This window comes from Pygocentrus nattereri, chromosome 7, assembly GCF_015220715.1.
Source record: "Pygocentrus nattereri isolate fPygNat1 chromosome 7, fPygNat1.pri, whole genome shotgun sequence".
NCBI lineage: Eukaryota > Metazoa > Chordata > Actinopteri > Characiformes > Serrasalmidae > Pygocentrus > Pygocentrus nattereri.
In genome coordinates this window covers 46,722,952-46,745,467 of record NC_051217.1, presented here as the reverse complement: position 1 = coordinate 46,745,467, position 22,516 = coordinate 46,722,952, and the positions used below count along the sequence as shown (strand labels likewise).

Genomic DNA, 22,516 nt, shown 5'->3' with positions numbered 1-22,516 from the left:
TGAGCGTTGGAAACGTGTCGTCCGTCCGGCTGAGCGTTGGCACCGTGTCGTCCGGCCGGCTGAGCGTTGGAAACGTGTCGTCCGTCCGGCTGAGCGTTGGCACCGTGTCGTCCGGCCGGCTGAGCGTTGGCACCGTGTCGTCCGGCCGGCTGAGCGTTGGAACCGTGTCGTCCGGTCGGCTGAGCGTTGGAACCGTGTCGTCCGGTCGGCTGAGCGTTGGCACCGTGTCGTCCGGCCGGCTGAGCGTTGGAACCGTGTCGTCCGGCCGGCTGAGCGTTGGAACCGTGTCGTCCGGCCGGCTGAGCGTTGGCACCGTGTCGTCCGGCCGGCTGAGCGTTGGAACCGTGTCGTCCGGCCGGCTGAGCGTTGGAACCGTGTCGTCCGGCCGGCTGAGCGTTGGCACCGTGTCGTTCCACAGCAGTTACTCCTGCGTTGTGCCCTCAGACTGTGCCAGAACTCTGTGATAAATCACCGAAATGTTCTCCCAGCTTTCCCTTTCGCTGCTCATGAGCTTTTGTGTGTGCTGTGTTTCTCTCAGGTTGGGGTCTGTGTGCAGCCAAAGCTCAGTATCCAATCGCTGACATGGTGAAGATGCTGAAAGAGCAGGGCAAGACGGTCAGGTAAACAAACCCAGCCCTGCTTTGGGAATATCACCAGTCCTGAAACTCCTTGGACCGTCCAGTATATCTCTCCTCTCTCCCTGAGAGGGTGGGCGGTCCAGTGGAGAGTGTCCAAAAGTCCATTTCTGCTGCTGACCTTTTAATGCTGATTCCTGTGTAAAGAAAACTTTCAGGAATTATGTCCGTGCACGTTTGCTCTGTTATTTTAGCTAAAAGACATGAGCGCTGCTGAGCTCCAGACTAATTATATTAGAAAATGGACAAAACACATCTGGGGCTGATATACGCAGTGAAAAACAGCCGAGTCTGAAGGACAATGAGAACCAGGCACCAGGGGGGCTCCGCCGAGGGAGGGGGGGCAGCAGCAGCCTTACTCAGACACACAGCAGAGCAGCCTGACCTGTTCACTGTATTGAAGCACAGGGTCTGTCTGTCTGTCTGCCTGTTCCTCTGTCTATCTGTCTGTCTGTCCCTCTGTCTATCTATGTCTGTCTGTCTATCCCTCTTGTCTATTTATCCCTTTTGTCTATCTATCTATCTATCTATCTATCTATCTATCTATCTATCTATCTATCTGTCTGTCTGTCTGTCTGTCTGTCTAACTGTCTGTCTGTCTGTGTGTCTGTCTGTCTATCTATCTATCTATCTATCTATCTATCTATCTATCTATCTATCTATCTATCTATCTATCTATCTGTCTGTCTGTCTGTCTGTCTGTCTGTCTGTCTAGCTGTATCTGTCTTTCTGTCTGTCTCTCTGTGTCTAGCTCTGTATCTGTCTGTATGTCTGTCTGTATGTCTGTCTGTCTAGCTGTATCTGTCTTTCTGTCTGTCTCTCTGTGTCTAGCTCTGTATCTGTCTGTATGTCTGTCTGTATGTCTGTCTGTCTATTCCTGACACAAAAAATAATAACCAGTTGAACTGATTTGTAACTCTGGTGTTCAGGTTCGGCATCCACCCTGTGGCTGGACGCATGCCTGGCCAGCTGAACGTGCTGCTGGCTGAAGCTGGAGTTCCGTACGATGTGGTGCTGGAGATGGACGAGATTAACGAGGATTTCCCCGGTGAGCTTCACCCACAACCACACAGTCCCGCGCTGCACACGCCCTCAAGTGATCAACAAGTCACCATATCGAAGCCTTAAAGGAGACGTACGCTGTGATGTCAGCACTCGAACCTTTCAGGAGTTTCAACCGCCTTGGGATCACAGGGGATCCCGTATGAATTTGGAAAAGAAAAACATCAAATAATAATTCAGGCAGAGGGTCTTAATACGGGGGGCGCTCTGATGATCATGAAGCCGAATGTTGCTGCTGCTGTATGATCAACTGAACCGGCACAGGGTTTTTTTTCGTTCTTCACTGAAAGTAACAGTGAGAAACAAACATTCTGAATCATTTGTGTGGTGGAAAACGCAAATATCGGAATCACTGACTCACGTTCCGTCACCTACCGCAGCAGAGGAACAAATTATTCAAACGAGAGAACGGCCGAGTCCTTCAGGCCCTGCAGACGGCAGTCAGAGCTGACGCTGATACTGTGAAAAAAACATTTCTATCCAAACATATGGGGTGTGTGTGCAGTGTGTGTTGGGAGCGTGCGGGCAAACCCAGCGCTCTGATCTCAGCTCTGTAAGAATTCAGTCTCATTATGTAACTGAAGACAGATGTGCTGTGTTTGAATGTGCTGGAGTGTGGATCAGTCCTGCGTTCGCTCCATCAGCCGGCACATGTACACTCCCCCCATAAAACCTGATCTATGACACACACAAGCCTGCATCAGAGTTGCTTTTAACAATGTAACATACACAACAACTTGTGGGATGTATATTTCAGCCATATATCAATTATACAACCATGTATGTGTAATACAATACACTATATTGCCAAAAGTATTTGGCCGTCTGGCTTCTCATGCATGAGTGACGTCCCATTCTTAATCCATAGGGTTTAATATGATGTCGGCCCACCCTTTGCAGCTGTAACAGCTTCAGCTCTTCTGGCAAGGCTTTCATAGAATCAGACGCTGATGTTGGACGAGAAGGCCTGGCTCACAGTCTCCGCTCTAATTCATCCCAAAGGTGTTCTATGGGGTTGAGGTCAGGACTCTGTGCAGGCCAGTCAAGTTCTTCCACACCAAACTGGCTCATCCACGTCTTTATGGACCTGCTTTGTGCGTGAAATTGTCCAAAATCTCTTGGTGCTGAAGCTTTAAGAGCTCCTTTCACTGGAACTAAGGGGCCGAGCCCAACTCCTGAAACACACCCCCACACCATGATCCCCCCTCCACCAAACTTTACACTCAGCACAATGCAGTCAGACAAGTACCGTCTCCTGGCAACTGCCAAACCCAGACTCGTCCATCAGATTTCCAGACGGAGAAGCGTGATTGGTCACTCCAGAGAACACGTCTCCACTGCTCTAGAGTCCAGTGGCGGCGCTTTACTCCACTGCATTCCACGCTTTGCATTGCGCTTGGTGATGTAAGGCTTGGATGCAGCTGCTCGGCCATGGAAACCCATTCCATGAAGCTCTCTACGCTGTTCTTGAGCTGATCTGAACGCCACATGAAGTTTGGAGGTCTGTAGTGATTGACTCTGCAGAAAGTCGGTGACCTCTGCGCACTATGCCCCTCAGCATCCGCTGACCGCTCTGTCATTTTACGTGGCCGACCACTTCGTGGCTGAGCTGCTGTCGTTCCCAATCGCTTCCACTTTGTTATAATCCCACTGACAGTGGACTGTGGAATATTTAGTAGTGAGGAAATTTCACGACTGGACTTGCTGCACAGGTGGCGTCCGATCACGGTACCACACTGGAACTCACTGAGCTCCTGAGAGCGACCCATTCTTTCACTAATGTCTGTAGAAGCAGTCTGCAGGCCGAGGGGCTCGGCTTTATACACCTGTGGCCATGGAAGTGACTGGAACACCTGAACTCAGTGATCTGGATGGGGAGTGAGGACTTTTGGCAGTATAGTGTATATTCAAAAATATATGATATAAAACATCATTCATAAATGGATACATACACCAAATTGCTGCTGTCGGAGAAAAACCTTGTATCTCCATTTTTCAGTTTCTGACATCATTTGAAAATGCCTAGTTCTCTTTATATTGGGTGTAAATTTCATGATGAATGGACCAAAAGAAGCGGCTGAAAATGACTTGGAAAAACTTCTGGTTCCACTGACTTCCATTAAAAGTAAAGTAGGTTTTTTCCTTCTCCTGTAAAGTCACTATTTTGGAGATGGAAAGGTTTTCTTCTAACAACAGCGATATGTACAATCCACATTTTATGCATATACTGGATTTCTAACCCTTTACAGTCTGTGTGCATATATGGCCAAATATCAGATTTCTATATGGGTCTCCTTTAATCTTTTTCTGCAGCGCCCCCTAGTAGCAGTTCTGCCATCAGGATGGAAATCAACTCAAATCTTTTTAATATAATCAAATAAAATATTTGATCCTGTAACTGGGTTATCAGTTGAACTAGGACTGTCGTCTCCCTGCGTTTGAAATGTTGAGCTGCTGGTGAGCAATGAGCGAAAGGGGTGGGTGTGAAAAACTATTCCCACCTCAACACAGACAGCTGTGCTGAGACAAAACAGACAACTGTAGTTTTGGGCCGTCAGTCAGAATAGAGCTTATTTATACTGTTGGTACATAAATTCACACAAGCATTACACGTGGAATTTGGAAGGGGAATCTCTGAAATGGGAATTGGTGTGATATGGGCTCTTAACAAGAATAGAAACACAGGAAGGTGATCAGAGGGGCGGTGGAGTTCGAGTCGGCAGCGTCTGAGATGTTTAAAACGCAGAGTTAGAAGAGAAAAACATCTCCCAGTGAAAGCCGCGTTTTACAGTAGGAATAAATGGAGCTCATTATGCTGGTAGTGAACTACGCTGCCTGACTCAGCCGCCTCAGAACCAGAGAAACGGGCCTTAAACAGGAGTCAGGACCCTGCTGGGGTTCATCCTGAAGTTAGGACAGGATTTAGGAGGTTTAGTCCAGTTAGGATGTTTGTGTGATGCTGTTTTCTGATCTGGAGGTAGTGAGGAGATTAGGAAGTCACTGTGATCACTACTGTCCTAAATTCAGTCCGTATTGAAGTTTCTGTAACACGACTTCTGAAGAATAAGATCTGAGTTTGTGTTTGTCTCGTACAGAGACTGACCTGACCCTCGTGATCGGAGCCAATGACACGGTAAACTCAGCGGCACAGGAGGATCCCAACTCCATCATCGCGGGCATGCCTGTGCTGGAGGTGTGGAAGTCCAAACAGGTTAGAGACCACCGCTCTCTGCACTACAGTCTCGGAGAAACGGGACAAATACAAAATACTGCTGTGGCTGGATCACACAAAGGGTCCGGCTTCAGTACCTTTAGCTGGGAAACATAAGGCCATTCTGGTGGAGTTATTGTAAGTTGCGTTTCCTCCAAGTTTATTCATTTATTATTTTTAATATCATAAAGACAGGAAATGGTACATGTATGTTCCTGTCCCTAAGAAGTGAATGTGGTCTACCTTTCTACTCTCTCTTTCAACCACACGGACCTGCTGAGTCCACTACCAGGCCCGAAAAAAAGGAAACCTGACAAAAATACAGGCCACAAACGCATGGATGGCAGTAGATACTGTGGAAAGGCAATAAGCTGCAGTCTGTCCAGCGCAGCAACAGCAAACCGGACACGTAATATTAGAACTATCAGTGCCTAAACTTAATATTCACCACTAATAACTGTTCAGGATATACCTTTAATTATTCAGCAACTACCATCGTCATTCAGGAGCATCAACAATGAATTATTCAGTATCTACTATCACTTATTCCATATCCAATATGAATTATTCACTAACAACTATGGATTATTCAGTATCTACAATGAATGATTCAGTATCTGCTATGAATGATTCAGTATCTGCTGTGAATGATTCAGTATCTGCTGTGAGTCAAGTATCTATACTGAATTAAGTCTCTATAATGAATGATTCAGTATCTGTTCTGAAACTAGTGTGTAAGTTCAGTATTTCTAAAACTGAGGAAGTTAAAACTCCACTCGGTTTCATTGGTGCAGGTGATCGTGATGAAGCGAACTCTGGGCGTCGGCTACGCGGCGGTGGATAACCCCATTTTCTACAAACCGAACACCTCCATGCTGCTGGGAGACGCCAAGAAGACCTGCGACAGCTTACAGGCCAAAATCAGAGAGGCCTACTACTGAACCCGGCCCGGCCGCTTCAGTCTCAGATAGAAGAGCCGCAGAATTAAGAGGAAATATATTTATTTGGAAAATAATCATGTTTTATTCACAGTGCCTTAAAAATCAAATGAATCACTTCCCGGTCAGTCATTCTCCGTAATGATCTGACAACAGCACTGCTCCTGTTTTAATGGCATGCAATGCTTTGTAAATAAAAAATATTTAAATATTACTGCTGTGTTTGTGTTTAGTCTGAAAAGTAAGGCAGGTTGGGCCTCCTGTGCTGCACAGCCCCCTCAGCTGCTGCGAGACCCTTCAGTCAGAGAGGAGGTGTAGCAGTCGTTTGGTTCTTTGGGCCACGGAGATCCCACAGAGAGAAACTCCTGCTCAGTCTGAATAGCTCCAGTGCAGGTCCTGTGCCCTGCACTGGTAACAGATGGTCACTCCGATGGTCACTCCGTCCTCTTCAGGACTTGCCAGCGTCCCGCTTGGCCTTGCTGATCAGCTTGTGCAGGAACGAGTAGAAGAAGAGAAGATTATCATACTCCCCTCTGTACTCTCTCAGCAAACAGTGGACGTGGAAGTCCTTCAGGAAGTAGTAGATGGCCTCGATGGTGGCCAGGTACGTGTCTGGTGAGCCTCTCTGGTGGCGCCAAAAACAAGTTTTCCTCGACTTTAACTCCACCTGCGGTAAAGCTGCAGAGAGAGGAGGAGAGAGTCAGAGTGTGAAAGACGGAGATCCTGCAAATCATGTCTGTCAGTGAATTTTAAAGCCATCGCTTGGGATTTAGACTTGGAATTGGAGAAACTAGGAGGAACGGCTGAGGAGACACTTTAGATGTAAGTATGACACAGATGTTATAGAAAGCCATTGTGGTCTGAAGCAGGTTTTGTTTTAGGGACCAAGGAGCCGACAGAGAGAAGCATCTCCAGCTCTAATGAATAAAAAAAAATGTACAGTTTTTGGCTCTTAAAGCCCTTTAAAAGAACTTAGGAGCAGCGTTTCCTGAGGCATCGGTAAGGGCAGTAACACTGGCACTGAGTCAAACAAGAAATCTGCCGTAGAGCAGACTCTCATTTCGGTTCATCGAGCTAAGCCACTGCATGTCTACATGTTTAAGCCCTAAACAGACTCGTTCAGAGCGGTTCGGTGTGAAACGCTCTGTTCTAGATAAACTTCCCGAGTCAGAACCGTTCACAGTGGTGGTGATGGGAACCAGACGTCCCTCTAAAAGCTCCTCACAGTGGTGGTGATGGGAACCAGACGTCCCTCTAAAAGCTCCTCACAGTGGTGGTGATGGGAACCAGACGTCCCTCTAAAAGCTCCTACAGAAAGTTCCTACATGAACTGGTTCTGAATTCACTGCCTGATGACTGAGACGCTGTTTTATGAGAGTTTAGAGAACTTCAACTCCATTCATGGTGGAGGGAGACATGCAGGGCGCTGTGCGGCAAAATAGTCCCCAAAGAAAACTCATTATTCCAGATTTTCCACCGTTTTCCATCATCAACATTCCATATAAGCTCAGAAGACTCGTGTAGGTTCTCTGGAGGTTCTGGATGGTAAATAAAGTGTCTATATCTGTGTTGTAGTCATGGCGACGCCTGGTTCCCATCACCACCACTGTAAAGACGTCTGAACCGTTTCACACCAAACCCTCTGAGTCACTGATTCCACCTCACACACAGAGTTATGGGGGAATTCTGAAAAGTCAGTGAAACTGCCCTTTACAGCAGAGGAGTATGTGAAGTTGAGTGTGACGGAGCGCAGAGATACCCTGTAAACGTTCATCCGTGATGATCCTGGTGGTCTGGTTCCAGGTGCTGTCGATGAAGATGACCCTCTGAACCGGACAGGTGTGTTTGTGCGACTCGTCTGCGTGCTCTGGAGTGCAGGTGTGTGAACTCTCTCTCTGTTCCTCTACTTTGAGTTTCTTTACTCGTCTCTCCTCCGCTGGGCTCCCTGCTCCTCTTTTCCCTTCAGTTTTGCAGAAATAGCTCTGCAGCTCCTCCACCGTCATCGCATCCGGGCCTGGAAACACCAGCACCACCTGCAGGCACGGCACACGTTTAGCCTACGACCCGCAACCTAGCGGAGTGCCCCCTTGCTTTAAAGGGCCCATACCTTTAAATAAAAGAGTTTTATGTAGTATATAAACACTTTTTATATAGTGGTTATACACTTTATGTATAGCAGTTTGGCTTCACTCATTCAGCCTACAGCAGTTTAGAGCCCATTCATGCCTAGCTTGCTCTCTGAAGGCACAGTACAGGGCAGCCAATCAGTGTAAAGTTCATTCACTGGGTGGTACGACTCCACTCGGCTCACTTTTGGTACCAGCTGCCAGCAGCTTTTCTCCGTCACCTTCTGGCACTGGCGCAGCTCGCTTGGAACCTCGATGGAGGTGATACCAAAAATGGCACCAGGCATCGGATTTGCCTGGAGATTCAGAAAAAGGCAGGCAGAGTCGAGTCGAGCCGGTACCACGCAGTGGACACCTGGCTTTACATACATCAGCCGTAAAGGCACAGTAACAAAAACAGCCTTAATCCTGAGGGATAAAGAGAGGCTGGAAAATGACGGAGTAAAATAAATCGTGACTCTTTGGGCTTCAGAAAACCACAAAAAAGCTACACATAATGTAATTAGATATAAATAACCATGAAATGTGGAAACGGAACATGCAGCAGACGGAGGCTCTCATACGTTCTGCGTCTGCCCGTCGAACTCCGGGATGCAGGGGTAGGTGTAAATGGAGACGTCGTCCGGCGCGACGAGCTTGGCGTGAACCGCAGTGCTCTTTCCGTCCGTCTCGTTCGGGTGCTTGATGATGTCGATCTTCACAGGCAGCTGAAAGCGCAACAGAAGTAAAACCCCATATTTAAACAATATGAACATCATTATGGTCACATTGCTGCGTCTGAGCCCCCGTCAGAGTCCACGCCCTCCTCCCTTTTTCCTTTTGAGAGCTCTAAAACGTTCACTAACCGATGCAGAAATTCCACGTATGGAAATCAAGCTCATTTTGAAATCAGACCATTTACATATTCGTGCCTATTCCGCCTACAGCAGTTTAGCCCCGCCCATTCACACTGAAGCTGTAAGGAGGGTTTCAGCCCCTAGTGCGTAATGAATATACAGAAACACCTGCACTGAAAATCTCAGTGTCACTGTGTGCAACTTGTTTAATAACCAAACTCGAACTGTCTGATGTTTAATGTGTTCAGACACATTCAGTTCAGCCTGTGTTAAAGGGGCATTTCAGCCCAAGACTTGCATTCAATACGTTATTTCTTGGGTCAATATAAATATTATTAAATAATGCCCTGCGCAAATATGCAGCCCCTAATATAAAGGCTAAAGGGCCCCGCATGATGGGGGTTCACTGGTGATTTTGGATGTTCCCATATATACACATAAACATATACATATACCATTTCACACTAAGCCGCTCTGTTTACATCTCACACACTCAGTTATGCAGAAATTTTGATCAGTGGAATTCGCCTTTAAATTAAAGCCATACTGAGAGCGCAGAATAGCACGACAGATAATATGTGGCAGCCAGTCTTTTGGATAAACAGACTAATTAATGCTCACAGTCTGCTGCCTCAGCTAACGCCACAGCCTCGCCTTCATCTCATACCCTTCAGCTCAAACCCAGAGCTGGTGAAGAGGCAGTGAACTGATACTTAACCTGATAAATTACACAATTACAGGACTTGACAATAAAAATTAACTTCATTTCATTTCAAACAGACCGTCCACAAAAATCCACCCCAAATGTTCCTTCCACCTTCAAGACACATCATCAGAAGGGGTCCCAGCCTTTAAACCAGAAAACCACACTCTAGAGTTACTGCGGGAGTAGACCAGGCAGGTTTACAGCAGAGGCAGAAATAGCTCACTTCTTAACTTCTGGGCCGAGTGCCGCTTTAAACCGTTATTTAACAGATACACTATATTTCCAAAAGTCTTCACTCCCCCATCCAGATCATTGAATTCAGGTGCTCCAGTCACTTCCATGGCCACAGGTGTATAAAGCCGAGCCCCTAGGCCTGCAGACTGCTTCTACAGACATTAGTGAAAGAATGGGTCGCTCTCAGGAGCTCAGTGAATTCCAGCGTGGTGCCGTGATCGGACGCCACCTGTGCAGCAAGTCCAGTCGTGAAATTTCCTCACTACTAAATATTCCACAGTCCACTGTCAGTGGGATTATAACACAGTGGAAGCGATTGGGAACGACAGCAGCTCAGCCACAAAGTGGTCGGCCACGTAAAATGACAGAGCGGTCAGCGGATGCTGAGGGGCATAGTGCGCAGAGGTCACCGACTTTCTGCAGAGTCCATCACTACAGACCTCCAAACTTCATGTGGCCTTCAGATCAGCTCAAGAACAGCGTAGAGAGCTTCATGGAATGGGTTTCCATGGCCGAGCAGCTGCATCCAAGCCTTACATCTCCAAGCGCAATGCAAAGCGTGGAATGCAGTGGAGTAAAGCGCCGCCACTGGACTCTAGTTTGGGGATGACCCCAACATGACTGAGCACCAGTGCACAAAGCAGGTCCATAAAGACACGGATGAGCCAGTTTGGTGTGGAAGAACTTGACTGGCCTGCACAGAGTCCTGACCTCAACCCCATAGAACACCTTTGGGATGAATTAGAGCGGAGACTGTGAGCCAGGCCTTCTCGTCCAACATCAGTGTCTGACCTCACAAATGTGCTTCTGGAAGAACGGTCAGAAATTCCCATAAACACTCCTAACCCTTGTGGAAAGCCTTCCCAGAAGAGCTGAAGCTGTTATAGCTGCAAAGGGTGAGCCGACATCATATTAAACCCTATGGACTAAGAATGGGATGTCACTCAAGTTCATATGTGCGTGAAGCCAGACGGCCGAATACTTTTGGAAATATAGTGTAACTCTTCACAGCTGACCTTCACTGTGGGGACGTGTTCTGGATTCACTCCCACCAGACAGCAGCAGGTGTAGCAGTAGAACATCCTGGAGCCGCTGCAGCTGGGGCACTTCATTCTCCCGGCTAACTGAGCGCTCTCCAGCGGCGCGTGAGGAGCCAGAACCAGACCCTGCAGTGGGGGTCCGGAGTCCACCGTCCGCCCATCCTGCTGCGAGGAGGTGGTGTGTGCCATGTGTCCGAGCAGGAGACCTTAAAAACCTTAGAAAGAAAAAGACGAGTACATCCATTCAGCAATATCTGAAAGGGGAATTCCACCCGAGGTTTTAAAATTTCCACATCGTTCAAATTCAAGTCATCCAGTGAGAACAGACGTGAAGGGAGCTTTTAGAGGGGGACGTCTGGTTCCCATCACCACCACTGTGACCAGTTCTGACTCAGTAAGCTTCTCGAGAACGAAGCACTTCACACCAAACCCCTGTAAATGACTCTGTTTACATCCCAAACATTTAATCATGCAGGAATTTGGAAAAGCCGGTGGAATCCCCCTTTAAACATCTGCCCAGTACCACTGTTACTTTACACCGCTGTAAAATGACGAGGCTCTCATTATCACAGCATAAATCCTATCTAAACTCAGTCTAACTGCCACAGCACCGCGCTAAAGCAAGGCACGTACGGAAACCATCCCTGAACAGTTTGTTGCACTCAGCGTGTTTATTATTTACTGTTTATTGTTTACTGTTTATTGTTTATCAGTCAGACTGACAAAGAAGCACGAGGCTGCTCAGCTTCTCATTCGACTCTTCCCGTTCCACCTTAAAAGGCTCGCTGTGACAACCTGGCGCACCAGGCGTCAATAATAACAACACCATTTAAGGTGGAACGGGAGAATTCAGCCGAACAAGAAGAAGCCGGCCAATAAGATTATTACCAACACCTCACCACACGCAGACTCCCTTACCTCCCTGTACTCACACACGCCGCAGCAAGACTGTTTTAGAGCCTGGACGGATTTCTTCTTATTTTTTACGAATATTCTTTCATAATTTAAGCTCGCGCACGCTGCCGGAGCTCACGCGCCGGAGAGACTTTTATTGTGTCCGGAAACGGGCGCTGTGCCGTGTGGCCGAGTCGCCGAGTGAACATGGACGCGCAGAAAGAGGGAAAACCACAACAAGACGCCTTAAAGCCTGTAAACTCGCTGCGGGAGTTCATGCGGCACCAGGAGCTGGTCAGAGCACAAGCATTTAGAGTTTTATCTGCATAATATCTTTCATAGCTCACAGTTCAGCAGCTGAGAGAAAATACAGGGACTCTTATTATTCCCACAGTCGGGGAAATGTCACCGCTGCATTTGACCCGGTGGTTGGACAGTGTAGTGGGTAACACCTCTGCCTTCTACGCTGCAGGCTGGGGTTCAGTGCCCCGCCTGGGTAACCGCCCTACACTGTACCAGTAAGAGTCCTTGGGCAAGACTCCCAACACCGCCATCGCCTGCCTGTGTAAACTGATCAAACTGTAAGTCGCTCTGGAGAAGAGCGTCAGCCAAATGCCGGAAATGTAACCCATCCGTTGATTTAGTAATTTGTGGCCTCAGTATAGTACTTTGTGCCCTCAAAATAGTAATTTATGAGCTTGATTTAGTAATTTGTGGCCTCAGTGTAGTACTTTGTGCCCTCAAAATAGTAATTTATGAGCTTGATTTAGTAATTTGTGGCCTCAGTGTAGTACTTTGTGCCCTCAAAATAGTAATTTATGAGCTTGATTTAGTAATTTGTGGCCTCAGTATAGTACTTTGTGCCGGATTCCGCAATGCCAAGGCAACAAAGATTCCCTTTTAAACTTATTAATTATGTTAAGACTCCGTCATCATAGGCGTCCTGGTTTTGTAGAATGTGTATAAATGTATGATGTATGTATGATATGTGAGTATGTGAGACCCCCCCACCCCCCCTCTGTGGTATTGCAGAGAATGTTGTGTTTACTATCAAAATTAAAAATAATAATAAAAATAAAACAGCTAAAATAATTGAATTCACCTGTCGTGAAATGCTGAAGCGGGAATGTGGGCCCTTTTTAAAATCTGTGACGATATTTTTTTTTCACTTTCCAAAAAATTCACTCGTGGCCACTGCCTTGCGAAAAGTGGTGTCTTCTCAGATGTAATGATCTTAAATCTGCTCGACATCTGTGTTGTTCTTCACACTGACGTTACTGTCAGCTTATAATACGATTGTTCAGCTGAATTTGTGCTTGTTTTAAGTGATTCATTAGTGAACTGGTCCACTACACTGGCAGATGCGCTCGTTTCAAGCTTCTTAAGCTGCAGTATCTGAGATACCAGCGTGTTTTTATTAAGAAATCTGTTCTGTGCGTGTCTTGCAGGTGGACTGGCCTGTGATATCAGAGGAGCATACGGAGAGCCCTGCTGAGTTTTTCTCTTTCACCGGCTCTGAGCAGGTTTATGAGCATTTAAAGGAGCAGGTTCCTTTTCCCAAACATGTCCCTGAGTCACTGCTGGAGGACTTTGAGACGCTGTGGGCCAGGGTGAAAACTCATGAAGCCACGCTGTCCCATAAACAGAGCAGAACTCCAGCAAAGGAGCAGTGCCCGTCTGAAAGCTGACAGATTTCTGGCTGAAGTTTATCAGACTGTGAATTTTACAGTCACGGATGATTACTCCTGTTGTGTCCTGTGGGCAATAAAAGTGTTCAGTGTTTTCTGCCGTCCAGACATTTTTCCTCAGAATGTCAAATTATGAATCGAAATGCCATAGTACATTGCCTAGCAGCGCCTTAGCAACCACCTGGGATATCATAGTACATTGCCTAGCAGCGCCTTAGCAACCACCTGGGATATCATAGTACATTGCCTAGCAGCGCCTTAGCAACCACCTGGGATATCATAGTACATTGCCTAGCAGCGCCATAGCAACCACCTGGGATATCAGAGTAACCACCTACTAACACTTTACCAACCACCTGGATTCCATAGTAATTGCATGACAACACCTTAGCAACCACCTGGGATATCATGTTAATTTGTGGCCTCGATGTAATAATTTGTGACCTCAGTACAGTAATTTGTGACCTCAAAATAATAATTTATGACCTTGATTTAGTCATTTGTGGCCTCAGTATATTAATAATTGGCCTCAATATAGTAATATATTGGCTCAATATATTAATTCATGGCTTTGGTATATTAACAAGTGGCCTCAATATAGTAATTTGTGTCTTCAATATAGTAATTCATTGGCTCAATATACAGTTCATGGCCTCAATATATTTTTTGTGGCCTTAATATACAACCCCAATTCCCAAAATGTTGGGACACTAAAATGTAAATGAAAACCGAATACAATGATTCGCTAATAGAACATAGAACACATATCAGTCGGTGAACGTGAGACATTTTATCATTAATGAAAAACATGAACTCATTTAGAACATGACTGCACTCCAGTGCACAAAGCAGGTCCATAAAGACGTGGATGAGCCAGTTTGGTGTGGAAGAACTTGACTGGCCTGCACAGAGTCCTGACCTCAACCCAACAGAACCCCTTTGGGATGAATTAGAGCGGAGACTGTGAGCCAGGCCTTCTCGTCCAACATCAGTGTCTGACCTCACAAATGTGCTTCTGGAAGAACGGCCAACAATTCCCATAAACACTCCTAACCCTTGTGGAAAGCCTTCCCAGAAGAGCTGAAGCTGTTGTAGCTGCAAAGGGTGAGCCGAGATCATATTAATCTCAGTCAGGCGATACTTTGGCAGTATAGTGTATTTTACTGGGTGTTCTCTGTGACTTTGTCTTAATTAGTTGGATCAGGCCCCCAAACCCACCCCCACACCCCGTAATATTACTGCTCGTCACTTTCAGAGCACGCTGAACAAATCCATTCTCAACCGCGGCTCGGTCCAGCTCCTCTCGGCCAGTGCGCTGGCAGGGGACTTCACGCTGGAGCTCCGATTCAGCTGGATCTGGCAGGACAGTGCAGCACTAAGGCCCAGACTAGTGAAACGCTGCCATGTTTTGACAGCTCTGGAGATGGAGGTTCGGTCTGGGGATTTGGTTACTATGTATACTAGAATAATAAGATGATCTAAGTGATGATTAATTGATTATATGCAGTGACATAAAGGTTACAGCTGAGCCGACCTGGGCAGAGACCAACAGCGGCGTTAGCAAAGCCAGATCACTCGAGATGGAGTCCCACTAACCGATAGACCACTACAGTTTAAACTGGATCAGGGCTGTTAGGGTTAATTAACTGAGCTTTACTCAGTTTAAAGCTGCACATGAATTAAAATGTACCTTATTGATGAATCGCAGATAACGAGCACGCACACACACTCAGATAGAAGGTTCCTCCCAGGTTCTTCAGTAAAGGAAATGGTTCAGTTTGGATGCTTAAAGGATTCTTTGCAAGGCGCAATCGGTCTTCAGCTTGATGGAGAGTGCGTTGGTCATGGTTCTATAAAGAAAAATACACATTTGATGCTTAACAGATCCACATACAGCACGTTCTCCATCAAGCTGAAGAACCATTTTACCATGGGAAGAAATATTTAAGCATAAAATGGTTCTATGTGGAACGTGTGGTTCATTTTTACTAAAGAACCCTTAAGGAAATGTCTGTGTTATCTTAAGTTATCTTAAGTACCCTCTTTAAAAAGACCATCACAAGTCATTCAGTGGTTCTTTACCAATGGCGTTGGTTCTGTGTGGAACCGTGAATACTCAAAGAACCATTTGCAATGCTTCTCTGCGTGAACGTGGTTCTATGCTGAACCGAAAAGCGTTCTTCTGTCGTTACCCTGTTGTAAGCTTGACATCTTAATCGTAGCAGAACCCTTTTCAAAACATTCAACACATGCTCCGTCGCTGTAAAGAAGCCTTTCTCCAAGCAAAGAACAACTTAAGCATGCGTAGTGGTTCTATATGGAACTAAAGAACCCTTGAAGAACCGTCTTTTGGAAGTATGTTCTGCTCTCTGGGTTTCTAATTGGTTGTATATACAGTATATAGAACCTTTGAAAGGCTCTGCATGGTTTATTATTCTTCAGCTGAACAGTCCATTTTTGTGTTTCCGTATTTTTTAACGCTGAATGGTCAAGACGGCCCTAAAGTCCGTGCATCATAAAGCCCTGTGATCTTTCAGGGTTATTTAAAGTCTGTCAGAAATATTTCCTTTCGCTGATACTTGCACAACACACGGTTCAGTCCGAGTTCACTTACAAAACCAGCCTCACACGACTTAGTCTGAGCTCATAAATCATCCGTCTGACACAGGGGTTTTATTTATGGATGTATTTTTAATGGTCACTGGCATGTTGTTGCGGTGGTGCTGTTATTGCTCCATTTCCCCCCTCTAGACACTCCATGTGCAGAAAAAGCATAAAGAATAATAAAAGAGAAACATTGTTATTGTGATGTAGTAATATTTGATATCCCGAGGGTTCATATCCAACATTCTTCTTGTATTTTACTTTTTCCCGCTTGTGTGCTTTCAATGGGCAGCAGGGTAGCATGGCAGCGTGGTGGGTAGTGCTGTCGCCTCACAGCAATAAGGGCCTGGGTTCGATTCCCCGGCCGGGCGACCCCGCGTTCTCCCCGTGTCTGTGTGGGTTTCCTCTGGGTTCTTTGGTTTCCTCACACAGTCCAAAGACATGCAGTCAGGCCAACTGGACATGCTAAACTGCCCCTAGGTGTGAGTGAATGTGTCTGTCTGCCCTGCGATGGACTGGCGACCTGTCCAGGGTGTATCCTGCCTTCCGCCCAATGACTGCTGGGATAGGCTCCAGCACCCCCCATGACCCTGAGGGTGAAGCAGTTTCGAAGGTGTGTGTGTGTGTCCAGTCTCACTTTATCCTTTAGAATTAAACAGGATGTTATTGTTACTGTGCCTTTAAGACTTTATTTAAATAAGCTGTGTTCTGATTAGCTGCGCTGTATTGCATCACCACTGCACCTTCATGCGCTGCACCACATGTGTAATATGTGGTCACAATATAATTTTCGACCTCAATAGTGCAATTCATTGGCTCAACATATACATTTTTGGCCTATATAATATGTGGTCTTAATATGCTAACGTGCGGTCTCAATCTAGCAATTTGCATCCTCAGTAGATTAATTTGTCTCCATATATATAAATTGTGGTCGCAACATAGTAAATTGAGGCCCTAATGTATTAATCTGTGGCCTCAGGATAGTAATGTATTAATTCAACATAGGCCTCAACATAGTAATGTGTGACCTTAATGTGTTCATTTATGTATGCATTAATTTACTGATCCAATGATTTGTGGTCACAATATAGCAATTTGTGGCCTCAGTATATTAATGTGTGGTCTCAACATAGTAAATTGTTTTAATATTGATGTCTTAATGTTCTAATCTGTGGTCTTTATATATGAATTTGTGCCCTCAATGTAGTAATTTGTGGCCTTAATGTATTAATTTATGGCCTTGATCCATTAATGTGTAGCATCAATACAGTAACGTGTGGCCTTACTATAGTAATGTGTGTCCGTGCCTTGTTAAACGTGGTCCTCGTGTCACCTGGGGGCTCTGCACTACCGCGCAGGTTAGAAGATGTGCGTGTCCCAGCTGAGCGTGTCAGCCAGCTCTGCGAGCTGTGAGCTCAGTTTACAGCGGGGCAGTAAATCAGCGCCGTCAGTGCAGTTGAGCCGTGTTTGCGTGCAGATCTGCCCTCAGTAACACATGGAGGACGCCGCGTCTCTGGCTGGCAGGGCTTTAGGCGTGTCAGATACGGGAGATGATTTGATGCTGCTCTGCGTTCAGGTCAGAGCTCTGTGTTAGAGCAGCAGTAAAAGTCCCTCACACGTCCTCTTCATGGCAGGTTTACATTTACAGGAGAAATGTGGGAAATCAGGCTGTTTCCCATGAGGCCCAGTGCTGCGCTGTAAGGGGACAGATGAGCAAAGAATCAAACGTACACAAAGGTGTCCTCCCTTAAAGTAAATATAGACGGGATATTCTTACCGTCTGAAGTTTGCATGTATAGTTTTGGCACTTAGGCAACGAGGCTAGTATGGCTTACAACCCTGCTACAAAAACCAGCACAGACCAACACAGCTGCTCAGCAGTCAAACCAGCACAGACCAACACAGCTGCTCACCAGTCAAACCAGCACAGACCAACACAGCTGCTCAGCAGTCAAACCAGCACAGACCAACACAGCTGCTCACCAGTCAAACCAGCACAGACCAACACAGCTGCTCACCAGTCAAACCAGCACAGACCAACACAGCTGCTCAGCAGTCAAACCAGCACAGACCAACACAGCTGCTCAGCAGTCAAACCAGCACAGACCAACACAGCTGCTCACCAGTCAAACCAGCACAGACCAACACAGCTGCTCACCAGTCAAACCAGCACAGACCAACACAGCTGCTCACCAGTCAAACCAGCACAGACCAACACAGCTGCTCACCTGTCAAACCAGCACAGACCAACACAGCTGCTCACCAGTCAAACCAGCACAGACCAACACAGCTGCTCACCAGTCAAACCAGCACAAACACAGCTGCTCACCAGTCAAACCAGCACAGACCAACACAGCTGCTCACCAGTCAAACCAGCACAGACCAACACAGCTGCTCACCAATCAAACCAGCACAGACCAACACAGCTGCTCACCAGTCAAACCAGCACAGACCAACACAGCTGCTCACCAGTCAAACCAGCACAGACAAACAGAGCTGCTCACCAGTCAAACCAGCACAGACAAACACAGCTGCTCACCAGTCAAACCAGCACAGACCAACACAGCTGCTCAGCAGTCAAACCAGCACAGACCAACACAGCTGCTCAGCAGTCAAACCAGCACAGACCAACACAGCTGCTCACCAGTCAAACCAGCACAGACAAACACAGCTGCTCACCAGTCAAACCAGCACAGACAAACACAGCTGCTCACCAGTCAAACCAGCACAGACAAACACAGCTGCTCAGCAGTCAAACCAGCACAGACCAACACAGCTGCTCACCAGTCAAACCAGCACAGACAAACACAGCTGCTCACCAGTCAAACCAGCACAGACCAACACAGCTGCTCACCAGTCAAACCAGCACAGACAAACACAGCTGCTCACTAGTCAAACCGTCACAGACCAACACAGCTTCCCACCAGTCAAACCAGCACAGACAAACACAGCTGCTCACCAGTCAAACCAGCACAGACCAACACAGCTGCTCACCAGTCAAACCAGCACAGACCAACACAGCTGCTCACCAGTCAAACCGGCATAGACCAACACAGCTGCTCACCAATCAAACCGGCACAGACCAACACAGCTGCTCACCAGTCAAACCAGCACAGACCAACACAGCTGCTCACCAGTCAAACCAGCACAGACAAACAGAGCTGCTCACCAGTCAAACCAGCACAGACCAACACAGCTGCTCACCAGTCAAACCAGCACAGACCAACACAGCTGCTCACCAGTCAAACCGGCATAGACCAACACAGCTGCTCACCAATCAAACCAGCACAGACCAACACAGCTGCTCACCAGTCAAACCGGCACAGACCAACACAGCTGCTCACCAATCAAACCAGCACAGACCAACACAGCTGCTCACCAGTCAAACCGGCACAGACCAACACAGCTGCTCACCAGTCAAACCGGCCCAGACCAACACAGCTGCTCACCAGTCAAACCGGCACAGACCAACACAGCTTCCCACCAGTCAAACCAGCACAGACCAACACAGCTTCCCACCAGTCAAACCAGCACAGACCAACACAGCTTCCCACCAGTCAAACCAGCACAGACCAACACAGCTTCCCACCAGTCAAACCAGCACAGACCAACACAGCTTCCCACCAGTCAAACCGGCACAGACCAACACAGCTTCCCACCAGTCAAACCAGCACAGACCAACACAGCTTCCCACCAGTCAAACCAGCACAGACCAACACAGCTGCTCACCAGTCAAACCGGCACAGACCAACACAGCTTCCCACCAGTCAAACCAGCACAGACCAACACAGCTTCCCACCAGTCAAACCGGCACAGACCAACACAGCTTCCCACCAGTCAAACCGGCACAGACCAAGACAGCTGCTCACCAGTCAAACCTGCACAGACCAACACAGCTGCTCACCAGTCAAACCGGCACAGACCAACACAGCTGCTCACCAGTCAAACCAGCACAGACCAACACAGCTGCTCACCAGTCAAACCGGCACAGACCAACACAGCTTCCCACCAGTCAAACCAGCACAGACCAAGACAGCTTCCCACCAGTCAAACCAGCACAGACCAACACAGCTGCTCACCAGTCAAACCGGCACAGACCAACACAGCTGCTCACCAGTCAAACCAGCACATGACGTGCTTTGGATGCTGGTGTTCTCTTAAAAAAGATGATTCTTCAAGGGTTCTTTAGTGAAGAACTATTCAGATGCTTAAAGGTTTCCTTGCTGGGTGAAATGGCTCTTCAGATTGAAGGAGAATGTGTTGGATATATTTTGATATTTTCTTAATCTCCCCTCTAAAGGTTCTTCATAGAACCCGATCCTCATCTGTTTCATATCTAAACGCTCCGTTATCTTCATCACTACTTTCCAAACCCGCTGCAGCAGCTTCAGCAGCTGGAAACTCTCTGACGCCGTTTCACACGAGTCTCCGATGTGGACTGAATGAAGAATGAAGGGTTTCCGGCGTGACGGTCAGTCCTTAGTGATCTCCTGAGTGTCCGTCGGTCAGTTTCACTCAGAATGTAGACGGAAACACGAATCCAGCAGCTCCACACGGTGAGAGGCAGATGACGTGTATCTCAGCCCCTCTTCATAGGCTCATAACTCCGGATGTGAGTGTCGTATGATGGAATGGTGGGCGGGATTGCACTTCATGCTGAAACACATTACAAATACTAACATACTTTGCCATATTAAGCAAATCTCTTTTAAAATACATCTTTTAAAACCTCTTTAAAATGTGTGGAGAAATATTACACATAGAAATATACCAAAAATAAATGTGTTTAAACCTAGAATAACAGTACTGAGATACATAGTTGAAGGGATGTGAGGGGAAGTTTGTCCTAATTCTGCTCGCAGGCCTCTGACGATTCAACAACATCACAAAAGTTTACACTTTACTGAGGGCCTTAGGGCTTTAGGGCAAGAATTGGACCCGGTCCCAAGAGTGAGAGCCCTGAAGACTCGGACCACCCGCATTAGCTTCTTTCCTCAGACCACCATCCTACTAAACAAGCAGCCTCCTCACATCCCTCTGCTTTAAACTGCTGCACACACACCTTATTACACTCACTGTAATGTACATAAGCACTCTATATACTATAATCATTCTGCACACTCTCCCCTACTGTGGTCAGTACACACCTGCACTTTAACTTGTTGCAATATACATATTTATTCATTATGTTTACATTCACATTTGCTGCTCAGTTCTTTTAATTGTGCATGCTATATGTGGGTTATTGATAATTCATGCATTTTTTATCCATTATTTTCCCAAAAATGCTTTAAAAGTACATAATATATATAAAATTATTCAACAATACCTCTTATAAGTGAAATCACTTTAGTGTATCCATATAAAATTCATTTGAAAATCAGGTGGTGCATCATATATGTTGATTAAGTAAACTGTCATGTCAACTCTAAAAGTGCTCAACTCACTGAAAGATGTTTATCTGCGACCTCTTACTTCCTCAAATGTCACAACCAAAAACAAAGGACTTTTATTTTGAAGTGCTCTTACAAAAGAGGGGCCAGAGCATTGCATCATAAATGAGAGCCCAACTGATGGTCATGGTGCAATGCCAAGGTCACAGATTTAGTAAAAGTGTGATGTTTGACTCAGAGCGGTTCAGTTTACCATGTCAGGTGGTCCGACATCAGGAGAACCGTGAACATGTGGAATTATTGTAATAATAATGTTTATTTATTTGGAAAAATGAAAGTATAAACTCTACTCTTCAGGTTTCTACAGATGTTTATATAGATGCCTGTTTAATTCGAAATTAGTCTGAAAAGTCAGGCGGCGTGACCAGTCAGTCAGATGACGCAACCAGACCAGCACAGTTTAATAACTTAACAGGCAATTAAAAGATTTGATAACACTGCCTATATTTAGATAGAGAAATGTGCAAATACATATGCATGTATAAGAATCCACATCATTTCCTTTTGATGAGACTTTAAAAACCTTTTTTGTGATTGACCCAAATATGAACTGTATCACTGTATCACACATTGTTTGTGTACAGTCTATTTTCTACATAGTTTCTGTATAGTACATCTATATATATATAGTGTATTTTTATATCTTTTTTCTATATTTACAAATGAAAAAATTTTGTACAGCAGTTGGACAGTTTAATAACTATTCAAAACAGGCTCAGTTTCAACATTTGGTATGTTTTCTTTGTACACTCTTATCAAAATTATGGTCCTTCACAGGTTCTTTAGTAAAGAAAATAGTAAGAAAATATAATATCTACACTATACTGCCAAAAGTCCTCACTCATCCATCCAGATCACTGAATCCAGGTGTTCCAGTCTCTTCCATGACCACAGGTGTATAAAGCCGAGCCCCTAGGCCTGCAGACTGCTTCTACAGACATTAGTGAAAGAATGGGTCGCTCTCAGGAGCTCAGTGAATTCCAGCGTGGTACCGTGATCGGACGCCACCTGTGCAGCAAGTCCAGTCGTGAAATTTCCTCACTACTAAATATTCCACAGTCCACTGTCAGTGGGATTATAACAAAG

The 22,516-nt window shown here is 46.2% G+C and overlaps 2 protein-coding genes across 3 annotated transcripts in view; one reads left to right on the top strand and one right to left on the bottom strand.

Moving 5' to 3' along the window:
• Positions 1-6,060, top strand: part of LOC108412674 (NAD(P) transhydrogenase, mitochondrial-like) — a 40,129-nt gene extending 34,069 nt beyond the window's left edge. Inside the window, exons 18-21 of the mRNA XM_017684802.2 lie at positions 539-620; positions 1,565-1,683; positions 4,793-4,908; positions 5,703-6,060. Coding sequence (XP_017540291.1) covers positions 539-620; positions 1,565-1,683; positions 4,793-4,908; positions 5,703-5,849 — 464 coding nt within the window. The 3' untranslated portion in view covers positions 5,850-6,060. The remainder of the gene's footprint in view (positions 1-538; positions 621-1,564; positions 1,684-4,792; positions 4,909-5,702) is intronic.
• Positions 5,893-11,860, bottom strand: dtwd1 (DTW domain containing 1). 2 transcript variants are annotated; one of them, XM_017684803.2, is made up of 5 exons: positions 11,707-11,860; positions 10,765-11,003; positions 8,536-8,679; positions 7,606-7,879; positions 5,893-6,524 (listed from the first exon to the last, which is right to left on the bottom strand). In XM_017684803.2, the coding sequence occupies exons 2-5, from the start codon at positions 10,975-10,977 to the stop codon at positions 6,295-6,297; spliced, it is 861 nt and encodes a 286-aa protein (XP_017540292.1). In that variant the 5' UTR covers positions 10,978-11,003; positions 11,707-11,860; the 3' UTR covers positions 5,893-6,294. The 2 variants fall into 2 exon arrangements, with proteins under 2 accessions (XP_017540292.1, XP_017540293.1); XM_017684804.2 differs by having other exon boundaries at positions 11,721-11,860.
• Positions 11,861-22,516: the final 10,656 nt, after the last annotated feature.

What these genes read in the sequence shown, in the direction of transcription:
- dtwd1 (XM_017684803.2), bottom strand. Translation starts at nt 10,977, where the DNA reads ATGGCACACACCACCTCCTCGCAGCAGGATGGGCGGACGGTGGACTCC. An exon ending in AACACGTCCCCACAGTGAAG is followed by an intron (nt 8,680 to 10,764) that starts GTCAGCTGTGAA and finishes TTGCGCTTTCAG; the next exon opens with CTGCCTGTGAAGATCGACAT. An exon ending in CACGGATGAACGTTTACAGG is followed by an intron (nt 6,525 to 7,605) that starts GTATCTCTGCGC and finishes CTCTCTCTGCAG; the next exon opens with CTTTACCGCAGGTGGAGTTA.